At 43.8% G+C, this 21,843-nt stretch overlaps 1 protein-coding gene across 1 annotated transcript in view; it reads left to right on the top strand.

Moving 5' to 3' along the window:
- The window catches only part of PRKDC (protein kinase, DNA-activated, catalytic subunit), a 144,685-nt gene that overhangs the window by 104,788 nt on the left and 18,054 nt on the right, over positions 1-21,843 (top strand). Inside the window, exons 54-64 of the mRNA XM_026659498.2 lie at positions 2,255-2,495; positions 3,009-3,147; positions 3,880-4,068; positions 4,715-4,939; positions 5,453-5,561; positions 7,293-7,404; positions 12,914-13,103; positions 15,367-15,541; positions 15,663-15,853; positions 18,520-18,700; positions 19,406-19,566. Coding sequence (XP_026515283.1) covers positions 2,255-2,495; positions 3,009-3,147; positions 3,880-4,068; positions 4,715-4,939; positions 5,453-5,561; positions 7,293-7,404; positions 12,914-13,103; positions 15,367-15,541; positions 15,663-15,853; positions 18,520-18,700; positions 19,406-19,566 — 1,913 coding nt within the window. The remainder of the gene's footprint in view (positions 1-2,254; positions 2,496-3,008; positions 3,148-3,879; positions 4,069-4,714; positions 4,940-5,452; positions 5,562-7,292; positions 7,405-12,913; positions 13,104-15,366; positions 15,542-15,662; positions 15,854-18,519; positions 18,701-19,405; positions 19,567-21,843) is intronic.

Here is a 21,843-nt window from a genome sequence, read left to right as displayed (position 1 = left end):
ACATGAGTATTCCACTCCCCACAAAGGTGCACCTTCATGGGATTACAGAAGGGCAAGTCCCTTCTCATGTTCAAATTTATCCTGATTTACTGAGTAAAGCCCTGAGTGGTTCTAGGTTGCTCCTACAATACCTACTTGGGTGCCAGCCTTCAGGCTCCCAGGAACTTCTAGCAAGCTACTTCCACAATTGAGGTATGTGTACCAGTAGCCCTCCTCTGTTGTGGTGTTCCCAGGCCAGGATAAATAGTGTTCTATCTCTCCGCTGTATACAGCCAGGGGAAGAAACACCGCACATGCATCACAAAACAAAACAAAAATAAACCTCTACAGCACCCTATCAAGAGAAACAGACCCAATCATAAGTTAACAGCTGCTGGAAAGGATTCATAGCCACCAGTTTTTTATAATCAAGGGGAACTTTGGATCGCAATGCAGAGTTCCTACCCAGAGGTCAAAATAGATATGGCTTTGGCTGTAATTTTGCCATATGGTAAAGATTTGCAGAAATCCAAAACTTCATGGCATCAATCATTTCCTAAGGGGTCATCAAGTAACCTGCTATTTCCAATGGCTAGGGTTGCTGGTGTTATGCACCATCTTCATCCCTTGTGTGGGTTTCTCAAAATGCTCCTGCTGAAATTCTTTCTGAGAACATAGAGCCATGCACTTGATGCAATGCAAAGTTCGGTGTAATTCTCAGATCAAATCCAAATGACCCTTTGGGGATGGGTAAGTGCAAACATCATGCTGAAAGCCAACCTAGCTTTCACTCTAGACTCTTGCATACTCACTATGGAAGCAAGCATACTTGGAAGACAAATATACAGAATCTCATAGTACGCAACATTTCAGTTCATTTTGACATCTCTATTAGGGCATGTCTTTATTTAAAAAATAAAAAAAGCAAAACCTGCAAATATGGACCCCAGGGGAGTCATCCAGTTGTCCATGCAATCCAATATCCTTTTTATGATAGTGGCCAATACTGACTGCATCAGTGGAAGGTGCAAGAAACCATTTAGTGGGAAATTGTGGTACTTGCAGAGAACGTATCCTGCTAACTCCTGTTAGAGGTTGGTTTATGATTGAGGCATGAGTGTTTATATCCCTTCCATAACTAGGGAGTAACCAGAGTCAGAGCTTCTCTTTGGAAATGGAAATAATGTCCTGGGTAGAGTAGAATCTGCTGTCTTTCAAGACAGTTCACATAAAGGATACTGAAAAGAAGAAAAACGAGAGTTGTGGTCCTCTTGCTAGTCCTCCACTGGCCCAGAAGGCATGTTGGACTTGCTAGATAACCAAAGACCCCACCTTGTACATGCAGAAAACACCAGATCCCTTGAAACTGGGACTCCTATAGGAACACCTACAGTTAACAGCCTGGGTGTTGGCAGAGAAGTTTAATTTTCAGCATGGATTCTCCATTAACTTCTGAGTTCTGTCTGGAAACCAAACTGTAACAATCAGAATATTTCATTCACTGGTCTGGTCAGATTTACATTTCTTGTGCTCTTTGGGACAGGGACTGCTTCTTCATTTGTGCAGTACCCAGCACAAAGGAGTCTGATCTCTAGATACAAATATTAATCTCAAAGTTCTGGTGATCTCAGATACACTAAAGTTTCTCCAGGAGGTTTGGTTGGAGTCCTACAACCAAGCACCTTTAGAAATGTGGAACCAGCCACAGCAGCATTTTGTAGACAGGCACATTGATTCCTCTGTTTGAGTATCTCTGCCAAATTTAATCAGAATGATGGATTAGACAAGCATGTGGCCGGCATTTTTAGTCACCATTACCTCCAAAAGGCAGGTTTTGGAATTAGTTCCCATATCCATACAAGAACCACGCTGCCTTTGTCATAAGGAAAAGGTTATTCTTAGAGCTTCAGAAATCTTTCTGTCCAAGGTAAATTCCTCTTTCCACAGTTCCTGGGAAATAGTTTTCACATTGTTTTGTTCTAATCCTTGGAAGATTGTGGCATAAATGGGCATTCATCGAGCTCTAAAGATATGTCTCAAGCACGTGGCATACATACACCAAATGTAGCCTGTTCATTTCATTCTATCCAAAATGCCAAGGTCTTAGGGCCTCAAAGTTGCTTGCAGGCAAGATGTAAAATTCCTGCACCAGCTGGCATGCGAAAAACTATTCACAAAATCACTAGCTTCACCAGCCTCCATCCAAGCTTTCTTTCACTTTAGGAAAAGAAAACCAAAAGATTTTCTCTATAAAGCCTATTTCCAATACTTACAGGCCCATTAACTGCCCATGTCTTTGTTTTACAGGAAATGAGTTACCAGCACAGAGAGCTGCTAGACCTCGACTCAGCTACTGTGAGCACTAGCTGCTTAGCCAGTTTACAGCAACCCGTGGGCATCCTGCTTCTTGAACAGGCTCTAACTCGTCTTTCTTCAGAAGAAGAACCACTGTCCAAACGAATGCGTGGAAGGGCAGAGCTCTCTCCAGATGTAATCAGATGGATTGAACTTGCTAAGTGAGTGCTTGTTGCAGAAATTAATTGGGGTAGTTTTTGTTCAAATTAAATCAGCCAAGAGTTCTGGTCATATATAGGGCTTGATTTTCATACTAGGTATATTTTTAATACTTCTGAGCTAATTATTGACCTTTCAGGCAGGGCTACTCCCATGTCATAAATCTTTTCCAACACATTCTCTGGTACGGATTCAACAGCTCGGTTTCCAGTCCAGTTAAACGCTATACTCTTGCAGGTGATTTCGGAGTAGTGTGTGCAGCATTGTTTAAACATTGTTTTGGCCAGAGTGGAGTTTACACAATCCAATATAAATTTATAATCTGATAGAAGAATAATATCCATGCATCAGTAATGCATTCTATGCAGCCAGGCAGTTATAGAGCAGTAAGTTTGCATAGACTGTCTAACATGCATCAGTTGTAATACTGAAGTACTTTGTACCTGGATACTTTGCACTTGAATAGAAAACTGTTCTTTTTCAAATAATAATTTTTTGCCTTTTAACTTTACTAGGCTTTATCGATCTGTTGGAGATTATGATGTTCTTCGTGGTATTTTCAGTGGAAAGATTGGAACTAAGGAAATTACCCAGAATGCACTGTTAGCAGAGGCAAGAAGTGATTATGCTGAAGCAGCTAAACAATATGATGAGGTAAAAAACTACATGACAAATATAGTTTATTTCTTTCCTCTCAGATTTTTTTTTAAGACCCTTTTTTTACTTCTATCAAAATAAAAATTCTGAGACAGCGTGTTGCTTTAAACATTCTTTTATTTAGTTCACTTCATTATATGAGTCAAGATCCATAAAAGATACTTGCTCAAATGCAATATAAATAACAGTTCATAACAGACAGTGCTTATTGAGACAAATTTTCAAGTTATCTCCATTGGTGTCACACAACTTTACAGGCATAAATCAATATAATTTCAGTATACACAAAAGATCATTAGAGAATGGAAATTAAGTGCCTATGGTCTGCCCATGTAAGTTTTATTTGTGTTTACAAGTTGATAATCATTAAAAAATATGTGTGGAAATGATTTTACCTACAGAATGTTTGTGTCTAAATGAAAGGTGGAAAAATGCAGCTCTTTACAAATGCAGGTTGACTGAAGCTCACATCTGAACTGAGTTTTATATGTTAAAGGTGTGACTGGCTTACATTATGAAGAATTCTTTGGAACATTTTCTTAGGTCCTATTTGCTGATTAAACACAAGTGCTGGTAAAGGAATAAAATATTGTCGTGCGACAGTGAAAACATTATGGGTTCTCCTGAAGGTGTTCAGCTAGAATAGTAAAAAAATCATAATATTGCAGGTCAGAACCTACTTGTTTTTTTTTTTTTTTTTTTTTTTTTCATCTGACATTCCTTTTCTAGGCTCTCTCTAAACAAGACTGGTCGGATGGTGAACCTACAGAAGCAGAAAAGGATTTCTGGGAACTTGCATCTCTTGAATGCTACAACCATCTGACAGAGTGGAAGTCACTGGAGTATTGTTCCACTGTTAATATTGATAGCGGACAACCTCCAGACCTAAACAAAACGTGGAATGATCCATTTTATCAGGTTTGTGAACTCATTGCTAGATTAGAGTTGATTTCACACTGATTCCATTTGTACAAGGGCCATTACTGCGGTGCCTTGATTAGGGATAGAGGTAAAGTGACTTGATCACCAAAGTACTTTGCACAATTTAGATGAGTTTTCTTATAAAAATTACAGTCAACAGTAATTAAAGTAAATATTTTTTGCTATTCTGTAGCGTCTCAAGTTGCCCTTTAGTCCCATGACTCAGCAAATGGCTCCAGCCTGGTCACCTTGTCCTCTTTGCACTCTTCATGCTGCTGTCATCTATTTTTCTCCTCCTCCTGTATTTGGAGGGTCCCACCAAATTTATTTTGAAGCTGATAGGAAATGCCAAGCACCAGTACCTGTGTAACTGCATGAGCCCACCAGAAGAGGGTGCTGTGTGACTTGTTGGGTGATGGGAGTCAATCTGAAAAAGGTTAAGATACACTGAAAAGTATAATTACATTTGGTGAAATATGTTAGCCTTTTCCTAATTTGAAAATCTTTAGGCCTGTAGCAGATGGAACCAGGCCCCTATATGTCTAGCATATGGTTCTACATCACCAGCAACAGATGGCAGAAGTGATTATTCAGTATCCTGCCCTCGGAGTAAAGAGACTTTTTTTTCTTTTTTCCTCTGTAGGAAACCTATCTGCCATATATAATACGGAGTAAGTTGAAATTACTGCTCCATGGGGGCAATGACCAGTCCTTGCTGACCTTCATTGATGAGGCTATGAAGATAGAACAGAGGAAAGCCCTTATAGAAATGTATTACAGCCAAGAGCTGAGTCTTCTCTACATCTTGCAGGATGACTTTGACAGAGCCAGATATTACATCAGCAGTGGCATGCAGACCTTCATGCAGGTAACAAAGCTGCTGTAACATGTCTGCTGTGATTCTCTGTAGGAAGACATGTAAGGTGCAGCCCTTGCTGCTACTGGAACATTGCTTCAAGATTAAAATATAAAGGATGGAATCTGGACCCCCTTGAAGTGAATGGCAAAACTTCCATTGACTTCCCTGGAGTCAGGATTTCACCCCAGGAACTTAAGAAATGGAGACAGCCATCCAGTGCAACATGCCTGCCCTATTTTGGGGGTGTCTTACTCCTTTCTTTCGGTTTATTCACTCTGTCCCCTCCTCTTCCCTAGTATATCATACTGAGTTTATTCAGCCTAGTTCACTCATGTGTCATTTTGAAAACCTCTAACTAGCGTAAATTGATACTGGTTGGTTTTATGCATCTTTTCTACGGATGATATGAATCACAATCTAGTTGAGCATAGCACATAGAAGGATCGGTTATTTATCTGCTCTACAGTGCTTTAAATAAAAACATGGTAAGAAATCACTTAAAAATCATTTTCCCTCTCCTAGAACTATTCCAGTATTGACACTCTGTTACACCAAAGTCGACTAACAAAGCTGCAGTCTGTCCAAGCTTTAACAGAAATACAGGAATTCATCAATTTTATAAGCAAACCAAGTAAGATATTTTCCCTGCAGTATTTTTCTCTTATTTTGTGTATATACATTGTGGCATTGACCTCTTTGTTTTTGGAAAGAGTGAGTGTAGTTATTTTCACATGTCAAAAGACTGAATCTGTGTCTGATATAGTGAAGATATTTTTTAAAAGGGTCATCCGCTATGTTATGTTTTATCTTTCTAGCCCTTGCAATGAAATCCTTCCATGATGATTTAAAATAGCAATTATCTCTTTAAAATTACACATGATTAGTTTGACTAGTTTGATAGTAGTGAACAGCAGAGATAGATCATATGTTCCAATAATATCTGCTATTTTAGGCATAAAATATAAAGTTACTTACATCTTATCAGCTTAGTACAAAACTCTAGTTAACAATTGTACCTTTGTATTCCACTTTACTCCTATGAGGAATACTGGTAATAACTGTCATTCTTTTCCAGTGATAATTATTGCCCCTTTTAGTTTCTTTACTCTCTAGTAGTTGAGATGCAGCAATAACTGGAAAATAGTATAATAAACACCAGACTGAATGATTCATTTAATAGAAGCCAGGAAATTTGAGTGAGTTTCATTATATTAACTGCTGGCTGCTGCTGTGTCAATCTGTGCTTCTCTCACTGAGTTCTAAAGAAATCTAATGAGGTTCAACAAGGACAAGTGCAGAGTCCTGCACTTAGGAAGGAAGAATCCCAGGCACCGCTACAGGCTGGGGACCAACTGGCTAAGCAGCAGTTCTGCAGAAAAGGACCTGGGATTACAGTGGACGAGAAGCTGGATATGAGTCAGCAGTGTGCTATGTATTTTCCCCACAGCATTTTTCTCTTATTTTGTGTATATACATTGTGGCATTGACCTTTTTGTTTTTAAGAGTGAGTCTAGTTATTTTCACATGTCAAAAGACTCTGAATCTGTGTTTGATATAGTGAAGATATTTTTTAAAAGGGTCATCCACTATGTTATGTTTTATCTTTCGAGCCCTTGCAATGAAATCCTTCCATGATGATTTAAAATAGCAATTATCTCTTTAAAATTGCCAAGAAGGCCAACGGCATATTTGGCTATATTAGTAGGAGCATTGCCAGCAGATCGAGGGAAGTGATTATTCCCCTCTATTCGGCACTGGTGAGGCCACACCTGGAGTATTGCATCCAGTTTTGGTCCCCCCACTACAGAAGAGATGTGGACAAATTGGAGAGAGTCCAGTGGAGGGCAACAAAAATAATTAGGGGGCTGGGGCACATGGCTTAAAAGGTGAGGCTGAGGGAACTGGGGTTATTTAGTCTGCAGAAGAGAAGAGAGAGGGGAGATTTGATAGCAGCCTTCAATGACCTGAAGGGGGGTTCCAAAGAGGATGGAGCTCGGCTGTTCTCAGTGGTGGCAAATGACAGAACAAGGAGCAATGGTCTCAAGTTGCAGTGGGGGAGGTCTAGGTTGGATATTAGGAAACACTATTTCACTAGGAGGATGGTGAAGCACTGGAATGGGTTCACTAGGGAGGTGGTGGAATCTCCATCCTTAGAGGTTTTTAAGGCCCGGCTTGACAAAGCCTTAGCTGGGATGATTTAGTTGGTGTTGGTCCTGCTTTGAGCAGGGGATTGGAATAGATGACCTCCTAAGGTCTCTTCCAACCCTAATATGCTATGATTCTGAACATCATTGTTTGACCCCCTACATTTTCACATTACCTCCATGCAGCCTTTTCTTAAAGTATTTTTAATTGATTTTAGGCAGCTTAGCTTCTCAAGCTTCCCTTAAGAGACTTCTTAGAATTTGGACAAGCAGATATCCAGATGATAAAATGGACCCCATGAACATCTGGGATGACATCATTACAAACCGGTAAGATGAGACACTTGTCTGTTAACTATGATTTTACATGTTAGTTAAGCTTGCTATATTTCTGATGTTGCCTGTAGAAATTTTTGCTTGGAATCCAGCACTTGGTGATTTCTAAGTACTATTATGTCTTGCCTTTCAGATGGAACAAATTGTTTTCATATTACTAACATATGGAGAGGAGCAAAGGGCAGATGGGATGGGTAGGTGGATAAGAGGATGTTATCATATAAATAGTGTAGTTAGCAGATTAGACCAATAGCCTAAAGCTTAAAATTGTTTGTCATCCATCAATTGCTAGGTACACTATAAGGAAATCAGGATTATAAATTAAGATTTTTGCCAGCCAGCCATCCTTGGCCCAATTCTTCAGTTCTTACATATGTTGAGGAGTACGTGGGTGAATAGTCACATTTATCACAATGGGACTACTCACTAAGTGCCCCTCAATATGAGTAAAAGTCACAAAAATGGGCCCTCAGTTACTGGATGTCTTTAAATAGCTAGAGGTTTTAACAAGGTTTTATACAAAGAACCCAACCCCAGTTATCACCATGTTCTTCAGGCACACCTCTACCCCTATAAAACGCTGTCCTCGGGAGCCAAAAAGTCTTACCGCGTTATAGGTGAAACCGCATTATATCGAACTTGCTTTGATCCGCCGGAGTGCGCAGCCCCGCCCCCCAGAGCACTGCTTTACCACGTTATATCCGAATTCGTGTTATATCGGGTCGCGTTATATGGGGGTTGTCATAACTATAAAGGGAAGGGTGGCAGCTCTCCTGTGTACTGTGCTATGGAATCCCTCCTGGCCAGAGACTCCAAATCCTTTTACCTGTAAAGGGTTAAGAAGCTCGGGTAACCTGGCTGACACCTGACCCGAAGGACCAACAAGGGGACAAGATACTTTCAAATCTTGGGGGGGGAAAGGCTTCTGTGTGTGCTCTTTGTTTTAAGGGGTGGTTCGCTCTTGGGACTGAGAGGGACCAGACATCAATCCAGGTTCTCCCCATCTTTCTAAACAAGTCTCTCCTATTTCAAACTTGTAAGTAAAAAGCCAGGCAAGGCGTCTTAGATTTACTTTGTTTTCTCAACTTGTAATGTACCTTTTACTAGAGTGTTTATCTTTGTTTGCTGTACTTTGAACCTAAGACAGAGGGGGTGGGGGTCCTCTGAGCTCTTTAAGTTTGATTACCCTGTAAAGCTATTTTCCATACTGATTTTACAGAGATGATTTTTACCTTTTTCTTTAATTAAAAGCCTTCTTTTTTAAGAACCAGATTGATTTCTCCTTGTTTTAAGATCCAAGGGGGTTTGGATCTGTATTCACCAGGAGTTGGTGAAAGGAGGGTGGGAGGAAGGAGGGGGGATGGTTAATTTCTCCTTGTTTTAAGATCCAAGGGGGTTTGGATCTGTGTTCACCAGGGAATTGGTGAAAGGTTTCTCAAGGCTTCCCAGGGAGGGAATTCTTAAGATGGTGGCAGCGGACCAGAGCTAAGCTGGTAGTTAAGCTTAGGAGTCCTCATGCAGGCCCCTACATTTGTACCCTAAAGTTCAAAGTGGGGATACAGCCTTGACAGGGGTAGAGGTATATTTATGTGACTGTCTTTAACTATTACTATAACCAAAACTTCTGCTGTGCAACAGTTACCTGAAATGGCTGACCCTTGAGAGACTTTCTTTAGACAAGCTCTCAAGAGGCTCAGATGCTTTCTCTAACCTTTTAACTTCTCTCTCCTCCCCATAATATTTCTTCACATCCTCTACTTTCTCTCAATGCAACTTCAGATCACACTCCTTTCCTCAGGGTATGTCTACACTATGAAATTAGGTCGATTTTATAGAAGTCGATTTTTAGAAACCGATTTTATACAGTCGATTGCGTATGTCCACACGAAGCGCATTAAGTCGGCGGAGTGCGTCCTCACTACCGTGGTTAGCATCGACTTACAGAGCAGTGCACTGTGGGTAGCTATCCCACAGTTCCCGCAGTCTCCACTGCCCATTGGAATTCTGGATTAAGCTCCCAATGCCTGATGGGGCAAAAACATTGTCGTGGGTGGTTTTGGGTACATGTCGTCAGGCCCTCCTCCCTCCCTCCCTCCATGAAAGCAACGGCAGATAATCATTGTGCGCCTTTTTTCCTGGGTTACTCGTGCAGACGCCATACCACGGCAAGCATGGAGCCTGCTCAGCTCACCGTCACCGTACATCTCCTGGGTGCTGCTGGCAGACGCGGTACTGCATTGCTACACAGCAGCAGCTCCTTGCCTTTGTGGCAGACGGTGCAGTAGGACTGATAGCTGTTGTACGTCTCCTGGGTGCTCCTGGCAGGCCTTGGTGAGGTCGATCAGGGGCGCCTGGACAGACATGGCTATTCTCCTCTTAGAGCACGGAATGGGAGCCAGAGACTCCCATTCTCTTCTTTAAGTTTCGTCTCATGGAGATTCAGTCCTGTCTGGAATATCATGCAAGCTGGAGGCTTCTGCCTCAGGCTGCTCTCCCAGCTAGAAGCACCGCGCAGTTGCACCTATCCCAGCCTGCCCCTTGCTCCCATGGCTCATGAAGCCTGGACAGTAGTAAGAAGCAGTTTAACTATAGGCTGAGCAAGTGCAGAATGGTGGCAGAATGTGCCTTTGGACATTTAAAAGCTCGCTGGCGCTGTTTGCTGACTAGGTCAGACCTCAGCGCAACCAACATTCCCATTGTTATTGCTGCTTGCTGTGTGCTCCATAATATCTGTGAGAGTAAGGGGGAGATGTTTATGGCGGGGTGGGAGGTTGAGGCAAATCGCCTGGCATCCGATTTTGAGCAGCCAGACACCAGGGCGATTAGAAGTGCACAGCAATGCGCGCAGCACATCAGAGAGGCTTTGAAAACCAGTTTCGTGACTGGCCAGGCTTCGGTGTGACAGTTTTGTGTGTTTCTCCTTGATGCAAACCTGCCCCCTTTGTTGATTTTAATTCCCTGTAAGCCAACCACCCTCCCCTCTTCGAAATAAAGTAACTATTGTTTTGAAACCATACATTCTTTATTAATTAAAAAAAACAAGAGATAACAGACAAGGTAGCCCAGGTGGGGTAGGGGAGGAGGGATGGATAAGGCCACATTGCTTATTGTAGCCACACTAAAAATCAAACTGTTTGAATTACAGCCTTCTGTTGCATGGGCCATCCTCTGGAGTGGAGTGGCTGGGTGCCCGGAGCGTGTCGTTCTCCCCAACCACCACCCCCTCCGCCCCGCGTTCTTGGGCATCTGGGGGAGGAGGCTATGGAACGTGGGGAGGAGGGCAGGCAGTTATACAGTGGATGCAGCAGGGGTCTGTGCTCTTGTTGGCTTTCCTGCAGCTCCAATAGACACTTCATTATGTCCGTTTGCTCCCCCATTAGCCTCAGCATCGCATCCTGCCTCTGCTCTTTGCGCTCACTTAATTCTTTCCTGGCCTCTGCCACTGAATGCCTCCATGCATTAAGCTGTGCCCTATCAGTGCGGGAGGACTGCATGAGCTCGGAAAACATGTCATCACAAGTGCGTTTTCTTCGCCTTCTAATCTGCGATAACCTCAGGGACAGGGATGATAGGGGGAGCATAAAAACATTCTACGGTCTACGATTCTGGGGGGACTGCATGGTCACCTGTGCTGCTGAGTTCGCCACGCTCACCAAACAGGAAATGAAATTCAAACGTTCCCAGGGCTTTTCCTGTGTACCTGGCTAGTGCATCGGAGTTCAAAGTGCTGTCCAGAGCGGTCACAATGGACCACTCTGGGATAGCTCCCGGAGGCCAATACCGTCGATTTGCGCCCACACTACCCCAAATTCGACCCAGCAAGGTCAATTTTAGCGCTACTCCCCTCGCCGTGGAGGAGTACAGAAGTCGATTTTAAGAGCCCTTTAAGTCGACGGAACGGGGTTGGTTGTGTGGACGCATTCATTTTCAAATCGACATAAAGCAGCTAAATTCGACCTAACCCCGTAGTGTAGACCAGGGCTCAGTCTTCATCATTACCTCTCTCTCAGCCAAATAAGCACCTTTAAAATTTGCTGATTATGGAGTCTCAGCAGGCTTGGCAGTGTTTTGTTCAGCGAGGAGCCAAAACCTCCTGTGCAAAGGAGCTTACTTAGGTTAGAGGTGAACCAAAACACATTTCATATTTTATCCTTCAGGAAAGCCCCAAAACTTACAAGCTTTGGAGAGTTGCCAGACTGCTGAAAGCTTGCGGTGGGCTATTAAGATACCCACTTGTATCTTCTCTTAAATTAGGCTATAAGGCTCCTTGGGATAGGTACTGTATTTCTATGGTGTTTATACAGCACCTAGCACAGAGCCACACCGTGATACCCAGACTCCCATTTAATAACAGTTTACATGGTAAGCAGTCCCATTGAAGTTGATGAGCCTACTTATGGAGTAAGGTACTAGTCACTGTGAGTAAGGATATCTCAGTGGGTCCCTTGATAGTGACTGGTGTCTCAGGGCATGACTGTAATACAAATCTTAAAGGGCACTTACGCAAACCTAAATAGGGTTTGCAGTTGGGTCAAAGTTTGACATGAAATATAGGCTCGTGCTAGAGCTGCTCAGGATTTTTCCAGTGAAACAGTTTCATTGGGAAATGCCGATTTATTGAACCTGAAGTGTGTCACAGAAGCATCTCTGGTTTGACGAACTTTAATTGAATCACAGGCAGGTTTCCAAGGGAACTCTGCTTGGTTTCATGGCAGGCTGCTGGGGAGCCTGGGCTTCTAGGGTCCATGGCTCTGGGCAGCCCCACCATGCAGACTGCTCCCAGGTCAACTGGCTCCCAGGACCCACCCACTTGAAAGACTTGGAGCCAGCAGGCCCAGATGTCTGGAAGCTCTGCAGCTCCCAGTGTCAGGGCTGTGCACATAGTGGGGCTGCCCTGGACCCCCAGAGGCTGGGAACCCTGGCGGCTGCTGACTGAAATTGACATGATTCTTGTCAGCTTCACCACTGCTCTTTGAAATATTGAAATTTTCCATGAACTGGAAATCCCAAGTTTCAGTCAGCTCTAGCTGGCATTTATAGTTTATAAGCCAGTCTACATGTTTCTTACAGTTACGCTGGCATCAGGGCAAGGGCTATAGATTTGTCTTGGTACATTTGGGGTAGTATTCTAGTAAAAATGTAATTATGGACATTTTCTAGCACCTAAACTCCATAGTCTCCAATAAAAATCCTAACCCCATAGCCAGGATTAAAAAACGAAATATGTGTAAGGGACACCATTTCAAGATCTAGGGGTACTCATTAGGTCAGTCCACCCTGGTTGTGATTGTTAATTTTATTAGTTGAATATGCCTACTCCTTACTGAAGAGGTTCACAATCACTAATAATAAACGACATCAGTCCGTGATTGAAGTCGCTTAGCCATATTTACCAGTGGGAAATATGGCAGCATTGAATATAGATCAAGGAGAGGAAGGTTTAAAATCACCTGTGTGCTTCCCACTGTATGTTAATGTCTTATTTCCTTTCACCATTGTGCAGGTGTTTCTTTCTTGGAAAAATTCAGGAGAAACTGCCTAACATCCAGGCTGATGATAGTATGGAGGTGGATGGAAGGGGAGATGTTGGTGACAAAATGGAAACAGATATGCAGGAAGAAGACATTCATTCAATGATTAGAAGCTGCAAATTTAACATGAAAATGAAGATGATAGAGAGTGCCAGGAAACAGGTGACTCTTCACTGTCTGATAGTGCTTGATTCATCAGAAAACCTTAGCTATTAGAACTGGAAAAGGTTGTCCAGGTCATACTGCTGCCAATGCAGGATTTCCCCCAACAGTATGTTCTTGAATGCCTGGTTCCTTTTCTACAGAATTGTAGATGACTACTGTTAATTAACAACTTTTCTAAAATGTGCTATTTCAGGAAATGTGCCCAAAGGCTCTTTTTGTTCACCAGATGTTCCTGGTACTTTCCAGAACAAATAAAGAAAGCATCAGAAATGTTATAGTTGTGGGCCTGTGGGGGGCGTGTGTGTGCAAGAAAAAGTAGCATAATGTCTCACATTTTAAAGCTCTTTAATTTAATGCATTTATATTTCTAATAACATACTTTGATTTGTAAATTTACTAGCGCATAAGATAAATGTTCTGTATAAAACAATACAGACCAAACTGAGATTGAACCGATATCACTTATCTTGCCCCACTCACTAACACTGAAATGCTTTGTTTTTTCTTGTATAACATTAATAGATATTGTGGCCAGTGTTTGTCTAAAGTTAGCAATGAGGGGCTAGATTCACAAAGGGACTGAGGCATTGTGATACTCCATGCACCATGCCTAACTTTTAGGCACCTAGAAAATAACTGAGATTCACAAAGCCTGAGCTAAGTTCTCAGGCATCCTATATGATGAATGGAGTGAGATAGGCACCTAAAAATAGGATTCACGAAAGCCAGCATGCTAGGATGCTCCCTGCCTAAGCTAGCCAATGGGAGATGCTAAGGCAAAGGGGGAGTGTCTTAAACCCCGGCCCTTTCAGGGAGTAGAGTATCTAAGTCTGGACTGCTGGGAGGTGCCTTCCTCTCCTTGGGAGTCTCAGCTGCAAACCCTCTATTGGAGTTAGCCACCTATGTCATTTTTGCAAGACACCAGGTGTGGGGGGAGGAGGAGAGGCTCTCATAACTTTTAGCCCTGTGGTTAGAGCACTCACCTGGGATGTGGCTGACCCTGGGTTCAAGCTCTCCCCCACCCCCCCACTCTTGAGGGGAAGAAGGGATCTGAACAGGGATCTGCCACCACCTCTCAGGCAAGTGCCTTAACCATTGGGCTATGGGATATTCTTATATGGGGCTCCGACAGTCTTTCCTTTTGAAGCTTTTCCTCTCTGGAAAAATAATTAGTCATTAGAGCAGGGAGACTGGATCCTGGGACTCCCACAACCTGGTTGAGTGCTCAAACCACCAGGCTCTCTCTCGCTTTCCAGCCTAATGACTCTTTAATTATTTATCCACAATGGAACTGCTTCTACAGGAGAGACTGAGGGAGGGCCACATCAGAATATTCCGTACTTAGTGATTGGGGCCCTCACTTGCCGATCCCTTGAACCGGTTTTCCATGTTCCACATGAATATCATAAAGACTGAGCTACGTCCCATTGTCTGTTTTGTGTGAGCTTACCTGTGGGGCCGAATCCAGCAGGCAAGCTCTGAGCCTGCTTACCAGCTTAGGCCCTGTATGCAAGTTAAGTGGAGGAACACCTGTCTTTCCCCAGGTTGTGCATCACACTGGGGCTTAGGTGTCCAGATGTCTAGAATGGAGCAGAGGTTCACGTACACAGAGGCAGAAACATAGGTGCCTAGGGAACTTTTACTGCAAAAAATTATGCACCAAGTGAGTTACATCTACAGGATTCAGCGGCAGTTGAGCTGTGGGAGTTTTGTTAATACTAGTGGTGTCTGATCCTGGGATTTAGGCACCAAAAGTACAAGTTAGGCACCTAAACCCCTTTCTGAATCTAACCCTAAGTGACCTGTTCCTCAGAAGTGCTGAATACCCAAAGTCTCCATTGAGATCAGTGGGAGTTATGGGTATTCAGTACCTCTGAAAGTCAAACCACTTATTAATGGGTCTAAAGATAGATTTAGAGACCTAATTTTAGATACTAAGTTGGAAAATGTTGACATGGGGACCTCTGTATTTTAAGTAGGATATGAGTTAAAAATGACTGGAGCTAGATTGTTTGTTTATTTTTTTATTTTTATCAAATACTTCCATTAGCGCACGCCTGTTTTTCACACCGAGCCCACCTGGCAGGGGAGCCCCTCACACTTTGCTGGAATTTCTGGGATCTTTCCTGTTATACTTTGTGAATCCCGTAATGGCTCTTGCAAAATCCTTGGATCTTTTCATTTGCTGCAAACAGTAGTTTTTTATTTCCCCTTCTTCTAATGCATTATTGAAAATTCCCATTTTGATCTGTTAATGTAGAACAGCTTCTCAGTTGCCATGAAGCTTCTGAAGGATCTGCACAGAGAGTCTAAAACCAGAGAAGACTGGCTCTTGAGATGGAATCACAGCTATTGCCGCTTTAGCCATAGTCGCAGTCAGAGCCAGAATAGTCCTGAACAAATGCTCACTGTGTTGAAAACCATCTCTTTACTGGGTAATAGTGTTATCTATTCAGACTCCATTGATGCAGAACCCATGCTATGGATTCTCTTCCTATTTGTAATGGGAATCCATTTTACTGCCAAATTATCAACTTTGTTTCTGAATTCCAACAGATGAGAGCAAATCTGACTACCTGAGTAAGAACATAGTGGCCTTCCGCAACCAAAATCTTCTGTTGGGTACCACTTACCATATTTTGGCCAGTGCCCTTAGCAAAGATCCAGGATGTCTTGAAAAAATTGAGGAAGAAAAAGCTAGAAAAGTCGTGATGCTTTCTGGAGAGAGGCCTGAAAATTCTGAGAAGGTAAATGAGAAGGGAAAGGAGCTTCTTACTCATTGGTGTAGATGGCTAATATACTTCATTAACTCAGTTACATTAAGCCCATGTTACTACAGTAAACCCATGCTAGTACTCTCTGCTGCTAGCACTGATTTCTCCAATGAGCTGCAGCTGTGAGAGTAGTGCTGCAGCTGCTGTTAGTGTGACCTGGACCCTGCTTGGTCAGTCATGGGCTCCTGCCGCTGGACAGTCCCCCTCCCACTCACTGCTGGAGAGGAGGTTCCAGGCCCCGAACTGCCACCAAGATGGTAAAGTAAAACTTGTGGAAGCAGGTTTTGAATCTGCTGTGTCCAGAGCCTCCAGGATTGTGCTAGTGTTTGTCCCTACCGACATCTTACATGGAGGGAGGACGTTTGTCCGAGAGCATGTGCATGCTCAAGGGCAAGAAGAGTGTGGGAGCAGAGGCCAGCCTGATAGTTGGATGGGTGGTGCTCTTTGATATCCATGCTAACATCAGGCAGGGCTGGTCGCATGAATCTCCCATGAAGATAGTCACTTCCTAAAATTAATATAGCTAATTTTCTATTTATTTTAATAATTGTTTAGTCATTTTAATGATCAGCCATAGCTAGGAGTTTAAAAAAAAAAAAAAAAAAAGTAAAATTTGTCCCATTGTCCTTTGCCTTAATTGAGCAGGAGTACAATATAAAGAGCACACAATTGGAGACCCTACCAGATCTTCAAATGTATATATTCAGAGTTGTTCAGGATGCCCCAGAACTGAACTTACGTCTTTCAAAGGGATCCGAATGGAGAGTTAGACTGCGTATATCAATTTATATCTGCTGATCTTGATAGCTACCCTCTCTTAGGAGCCTTGGGAGTAGCTACAGTCAGAATGAACAAACACTGTTACTTGTCTCTCTAGGAGCCAGTACAATCTGTAAATGAACAGTGTCAATACAACAAGGACAAAAATTAGTATAATTATTTCATAAATGAAGTTAAAAATTATTGTGCTAGTTACTCTACCAGAATGAATGACAACATTCTTTATAATGAGCAGTTGAAAAGTGAGCACGAAATCTCTTCTATACCACCTTTCACTGTGATCCTTAAAAACTAAGAAAGATCAGACTTACTTGAGAGACCTCCAGAAAGATACTGCAGGAAGTGGTGTCCATAATTTTGTGGATGATTCTGTTCCCTCTGAGTCAGTATTTAACCAGTGTCCCAGCATGGTACTAGAAGGCACTGTACTGCCTTCTGGATGAGACAAATTGAGATAACATGGTACCTTCTGCAAGACCTAAGGGTGTTCACACTTGTCTCCTGACCAAATTCCAACTTCAATAATTTCCCTTTGCCTACATAAAATTCACAATGTGGGTTTTTTTGTTTATATTTTGATTCCCTCCCTCCCCGCAAACAAATAAGGGAAGAACAGAAAAGACGAAAGAATGGAAAGGGAGGGAAAGGAAAGAAAGGAAGTGGGGGTAGGGCAGAGAAAGGAGAGTGACCTCTCGGTTTCCATCCACTAGGGATTAATCAAATGTTTTTAAAAAGTTAGACCAAGTCTTTTCAAATTTGCCTGAAGTAAGTCCCTGTTCTCCAAAATGTTACCTGCTCTGAGCTGCCAGGTCAGTCAAGTTGCTGAGCCAAGCTTCTGTCCCTGGCCGCAGTCTGCTCTTTCATTTAAGGTAATATGAATCATTTTGCTACAAGCATAGCTCTAGAAAACCAAGTTTTCCATGAGTTGTTGAGTTTCCAAGATAATGGGATATATCACGAAATACAGTTCTAGGAAGTGATTTTTAAGGAGATGCCTGTTATCATATTAATCCTCCCTCCTGCTTCTAGCCAAAAGGATTATATCCTGGGACTGTCCCAAAAAAATTCACAGTGTAGATTATATTGGATACAGTATTTTTCACTTGCTGTTCCTAAACTGTTGGGTGGTATTGCTGAATACTGCTAAACAGCTGGCACATTTCTGCCAAGGAGGTGGTAGCATTGGTAAATGACGGAATCTGTATGCAGAGTTTATGTAAGTTTCTTTGTTAAAATGCTTTGTAAATTATTTCATCCATTAAGTACATTGTACTAGAGAAATCTGGGATGACCACACTGTGCCTCAATTCTCATAACAGGAAAAAAACACAATTTGTATATAAATAAAGGTTTAAATCTAGAGCTAGGCAAAGAGCTTTTTAACAAAACAAACAAAAATCCCCCACTTATTCTCATGAACATTCATTCAAACTAAAAACTTAATTTTCTTCAACTGTGTTTGTGTCTCTTTCACGTTAACTGTTTGCAAATAGTCTATTGAATGAGTTTACTGGCTTGGAAATACCAAATTGTAGAGAATGTTCACAGAAAGTGAATTTTAAACTAGTAAATGTGACTTGCATTGGAAGTCCCAATCTAAGATTTATGCCTATCCAGACAGGGAACAGAACTAATACCATATGATCTGTGTATCCATTACAGCTCAAATTTCAAATATTGAATACTTGCAACCAAGAATGATCTACAGATCAAGAACTGTTCACATAAAGTATTTGATAAATACATGCTCAGTCTTCATTTGCAAACAGAAAAAGAAACTAAATTTGTTGAATATTCACCATGAACTATCTGCTGAACTCTCCTTGTTATTGTGGCTTCCACTTATGGTTGAATTTCAGGTGATAGCAGGTCTGAACAAGAAGGCTTTCCAGTACTTCAGCACTGCAGTGAGGAAGGCTGAAGAAGAGGTGCAGTCTCACTCTGTGGAGCATGTAGACCTGACTGGAGTCATAGATGCTTACATGACTTTGGTTGATTTCTGTGACAAGCATCTCCGTAAAGAGGAAGAAGGTTCATCTGGTGAGTCAGAAATTAAAATATTTTTCTCATCCTGCTGTTATGCAAATTTCAGATGGGAGAGTGCCAATAGAGAGCAGTCAAATGCGGGGGCTAGAGGTGGGCCATTTAAAATTTAAAAAGAAAATATTCTTGTACATGGAAGAATTTACAAGAGGTGGTGTTTAATACCAAGCGAGTAACTCCTGTTGTGGAGGATTTACCTAAAATACATCAGGTTTCACCCTGCTCCTGAAATCCCAGCAGGTTATATGGCTTGAATTTAAATGTAAACAGATTGTCCTCAACTTCAATGTTATTTACATCCTTTTTGTTCTTTCTGACAGCTGCTTCTGGCTTCACCATTAGTGAGTTATGAGGTCTCCATCTTACTGGTGGGATATGCATCCTATCCAGCAGCTGCTCCTCTTGTTCATTCCCAGACCACGACAATGCTGTGTATAAAATGGGAAAGATACTAGTGATGATGCAGCTTCCTGATAAAAGCTAATGCTTACAGTCCAAGAATACACGTACTAGTGGTGTGTGCAGTTCAAACAAGTCTTCAAATGGGAAACAGAACAAAGTAAAAAACAAAAAACGTTAAAATTCCCTACAGAGCACCAAGAAAGCAGATAATACAATTAAAAGTAAAGATGAATGTTTTAGATCAAAGGGATGAAAAAAAGATGGTGTTTCTGATAATTTTTGTTTAATGTTTCTTGACAGATGTCAGTGCTCTGGATCTGCAGACATTCCCAGCCATTGTAGTGGAGAAAATGATAAAGGCTTTAAAACTGAATTCCAGAGATGCCAGGCTAAAATTTCCTAGGCTCCTGCAAATAATAGAAAGGTATCCAGCAGAGACACTGGGCCTAATGGCACGAGAGGTTAGTTACTTCCATTCCTGGGACAGCAAAGTTGATTGTGAACCAAGTATTTATTGAACAGAATCCCTTTATTTCAAGTTGAATTTTGGATTATTGTGTACATCTGTATGTTAGTTTAATGCGATGTTGGGAACTTGTTGCATTGCACTTTTTGCTGAGTCAACTGCTGAGTTGGTTAATGAAGAAATAAGACTAGAGCAGCGGTTCTCAACACATGGCCCATGGGTCACATGCGGCCCAATTAGCACACAGTTGCAGCCCAGCACTGCAGCTGTGTGCTAAAAATAATTAAAAGTTTGCCGATCTGGTCAGGCAGGGGCTGGGGCTGAAGCCAGGGCTAGAGCCGGGTGAGGAGGAGCTTGCTCATGCAGCCCTGCTGGAGTGCTCCTGCCAGCAGGAAAGGCCAAGCAGTCCCCTGTGGCTTGGAAGGAGCTCAGTTGGCAACCTGCTCCTTCCTGTCTCTGTGTCCCCGCGCTGCAGGAACACACTGCCAGGTATTGGTTAACACTGGTGACCGGACGCTAAAAATCCAGATATCCCGGGAACCCGTGCTGGCTGTAGCTTGAGCAGGCATTGCCCCTTTCCCTCCCACCCCCCAGCTCCTCCATCCCCCGATTTCTCTGCCACTCTGCTTAGCTGTCAGGGAGGGAAGAGGCTCCCTCTGTCCCTCTCCTCAGCTTAGGCTGGCAGGGAGCTCCAAGACGCTGCCTCCTGTGTCCTAGTGCCCATCACCGTCATCTTCTATGTGTGCTGTGTCCCGTTTCTGGACAGCTGGTGAGTGCCTGTGTGGGGGCAGGGCAAGAGGGTGGTGGCGGAAGAGGCAGTGGGGAAAGAAGAGGGATGAAGTAGGATGGGGGAATGGAACAGGGACAGTGTGGAGAAGAAAGGGGATGGGGTGGGGAGAGGAAAGGGAAGGGGATTACTGAGAGTGCTGTCGCCACGGGGAGCGCTGCTTCCTTGCCTCTGGGTGTCTGTCTGGAGAAATGTGGGGGCACGTCCCTCCCCACTAGCCACTGCTATTTGTCTCCTCCGGGGGGGATGAGCATACTCCAGGCTGCAGTGTGCCCTGGGCTGCCTGCAGCAGACAGCGACCGCCTGCCTATCCCCTACTGGCCATTTCCAGACCCTTTATTTCAGCGGTTCTCAACCCACGGGCCACATGCAGCCCAATTAGCACACAGCTGCGGCCCAGCTCAGCTGTGTGCTAATAAAGGCCATGGGCTCCCGGCTGCCCTGCCGCAGGGCAGGCTCCTGGCTCCCCTGCGAGCGGTGGGCTCCAGACAGCCGCCCGCTGCCCGGCCCCACACAACAGGGTCCCAGCAGGGTCCAGGGTCAGGGTCCTGGCTGCCGCCTGGCCCCCTGCAGCGGGGTCCGGGGCAGCCGGCTGCCACCCAGCCCTGCACAGGGGGTGCATGGTCCGGGGTTGGCGTCCTGGCTGCCCCTCGGCCCCAAACAGCGAGGGTTGGGGTCCCCGTGCAGCAGGGTCCGCGGTTGGTGTCCCTGCCCCACACCCAGCTCTCTGCTCCTGGCCCCACTCTGTGGAGGGGTCTCTGGGCAGAGGGCGCTGAGCATAGGGGTTTGGGGAGGGGGGAATTAGGTAGTTCTCAACCTGCGGCCCAGCTAACACTTTGTGGGCCACATATGCAGCCCACAACGATAAATAGGTTGAGAACCACTGGACTAGAGGGCTGCACACTTTACTTCTGTCAGCCAAATGCTTTGCACACACGAGGGGCTCCTTGTATCCCTTCATTTTCCCCCACAAGTTTCCCATCCCCCTCTTTCAAGGACTTCTTGTAACCCTTTTCCTCCATGCCAGGGGCTCGGTATGACACCCCACCTTTCTCCCCATGCCAGGCCTCTGTGACATCCCCCCTCCACCCTTGTGACTACTCCTATCTTAGGCTTGGTCTAACCCCCAGTGTAGATGCAGTTGTGTTTGATGGAAGAATGCTTCCATTGACAGAACCAAACTTTTTTCAGGAAGGTGGTGCTCCTACCCCACTGAGAAAAATCTCTTCCATTGGTGCAGGCATGGGTGGCAGGTTTGTAGAAATTTTGGTGGTGCCCAGAACCCGCCCCCCTCACCCCCCAAACTCCACTCCCCACCTGCCTAAGGCTCTGGGAGGGAGTTTGGGTGGGGGGAGGAGGTCTGGGGTGCAGGCCCTGGGCTGGGGATTAGGGTGCAGGAGGGGTGCAGAGTGCAGGCTCTGGGATGGAGTTTGGGTGCTGGGTGCAGGCTCTGGGCTGGGGCAGGGGGTGGGTGCAGGAGGGGGT

Source organism: Terrapene carolina, unplaced genomic scaffold, assembly GCF_002925995.2.
Source record: "Terrapene carolina triunguis isolate 2854851 unplaced genomic scaffold, T_m_triunguis-2.0 Scaffold58, whole genome shotgun sequence".
NCBI lineage: Eukaryota > Metazoa > Chordata > Testudines > Emydidae > Terrapene > Terrapene triunguis.
This window is presented reverse-complemented; position numbering and strand designations above follow the sequence as displayed.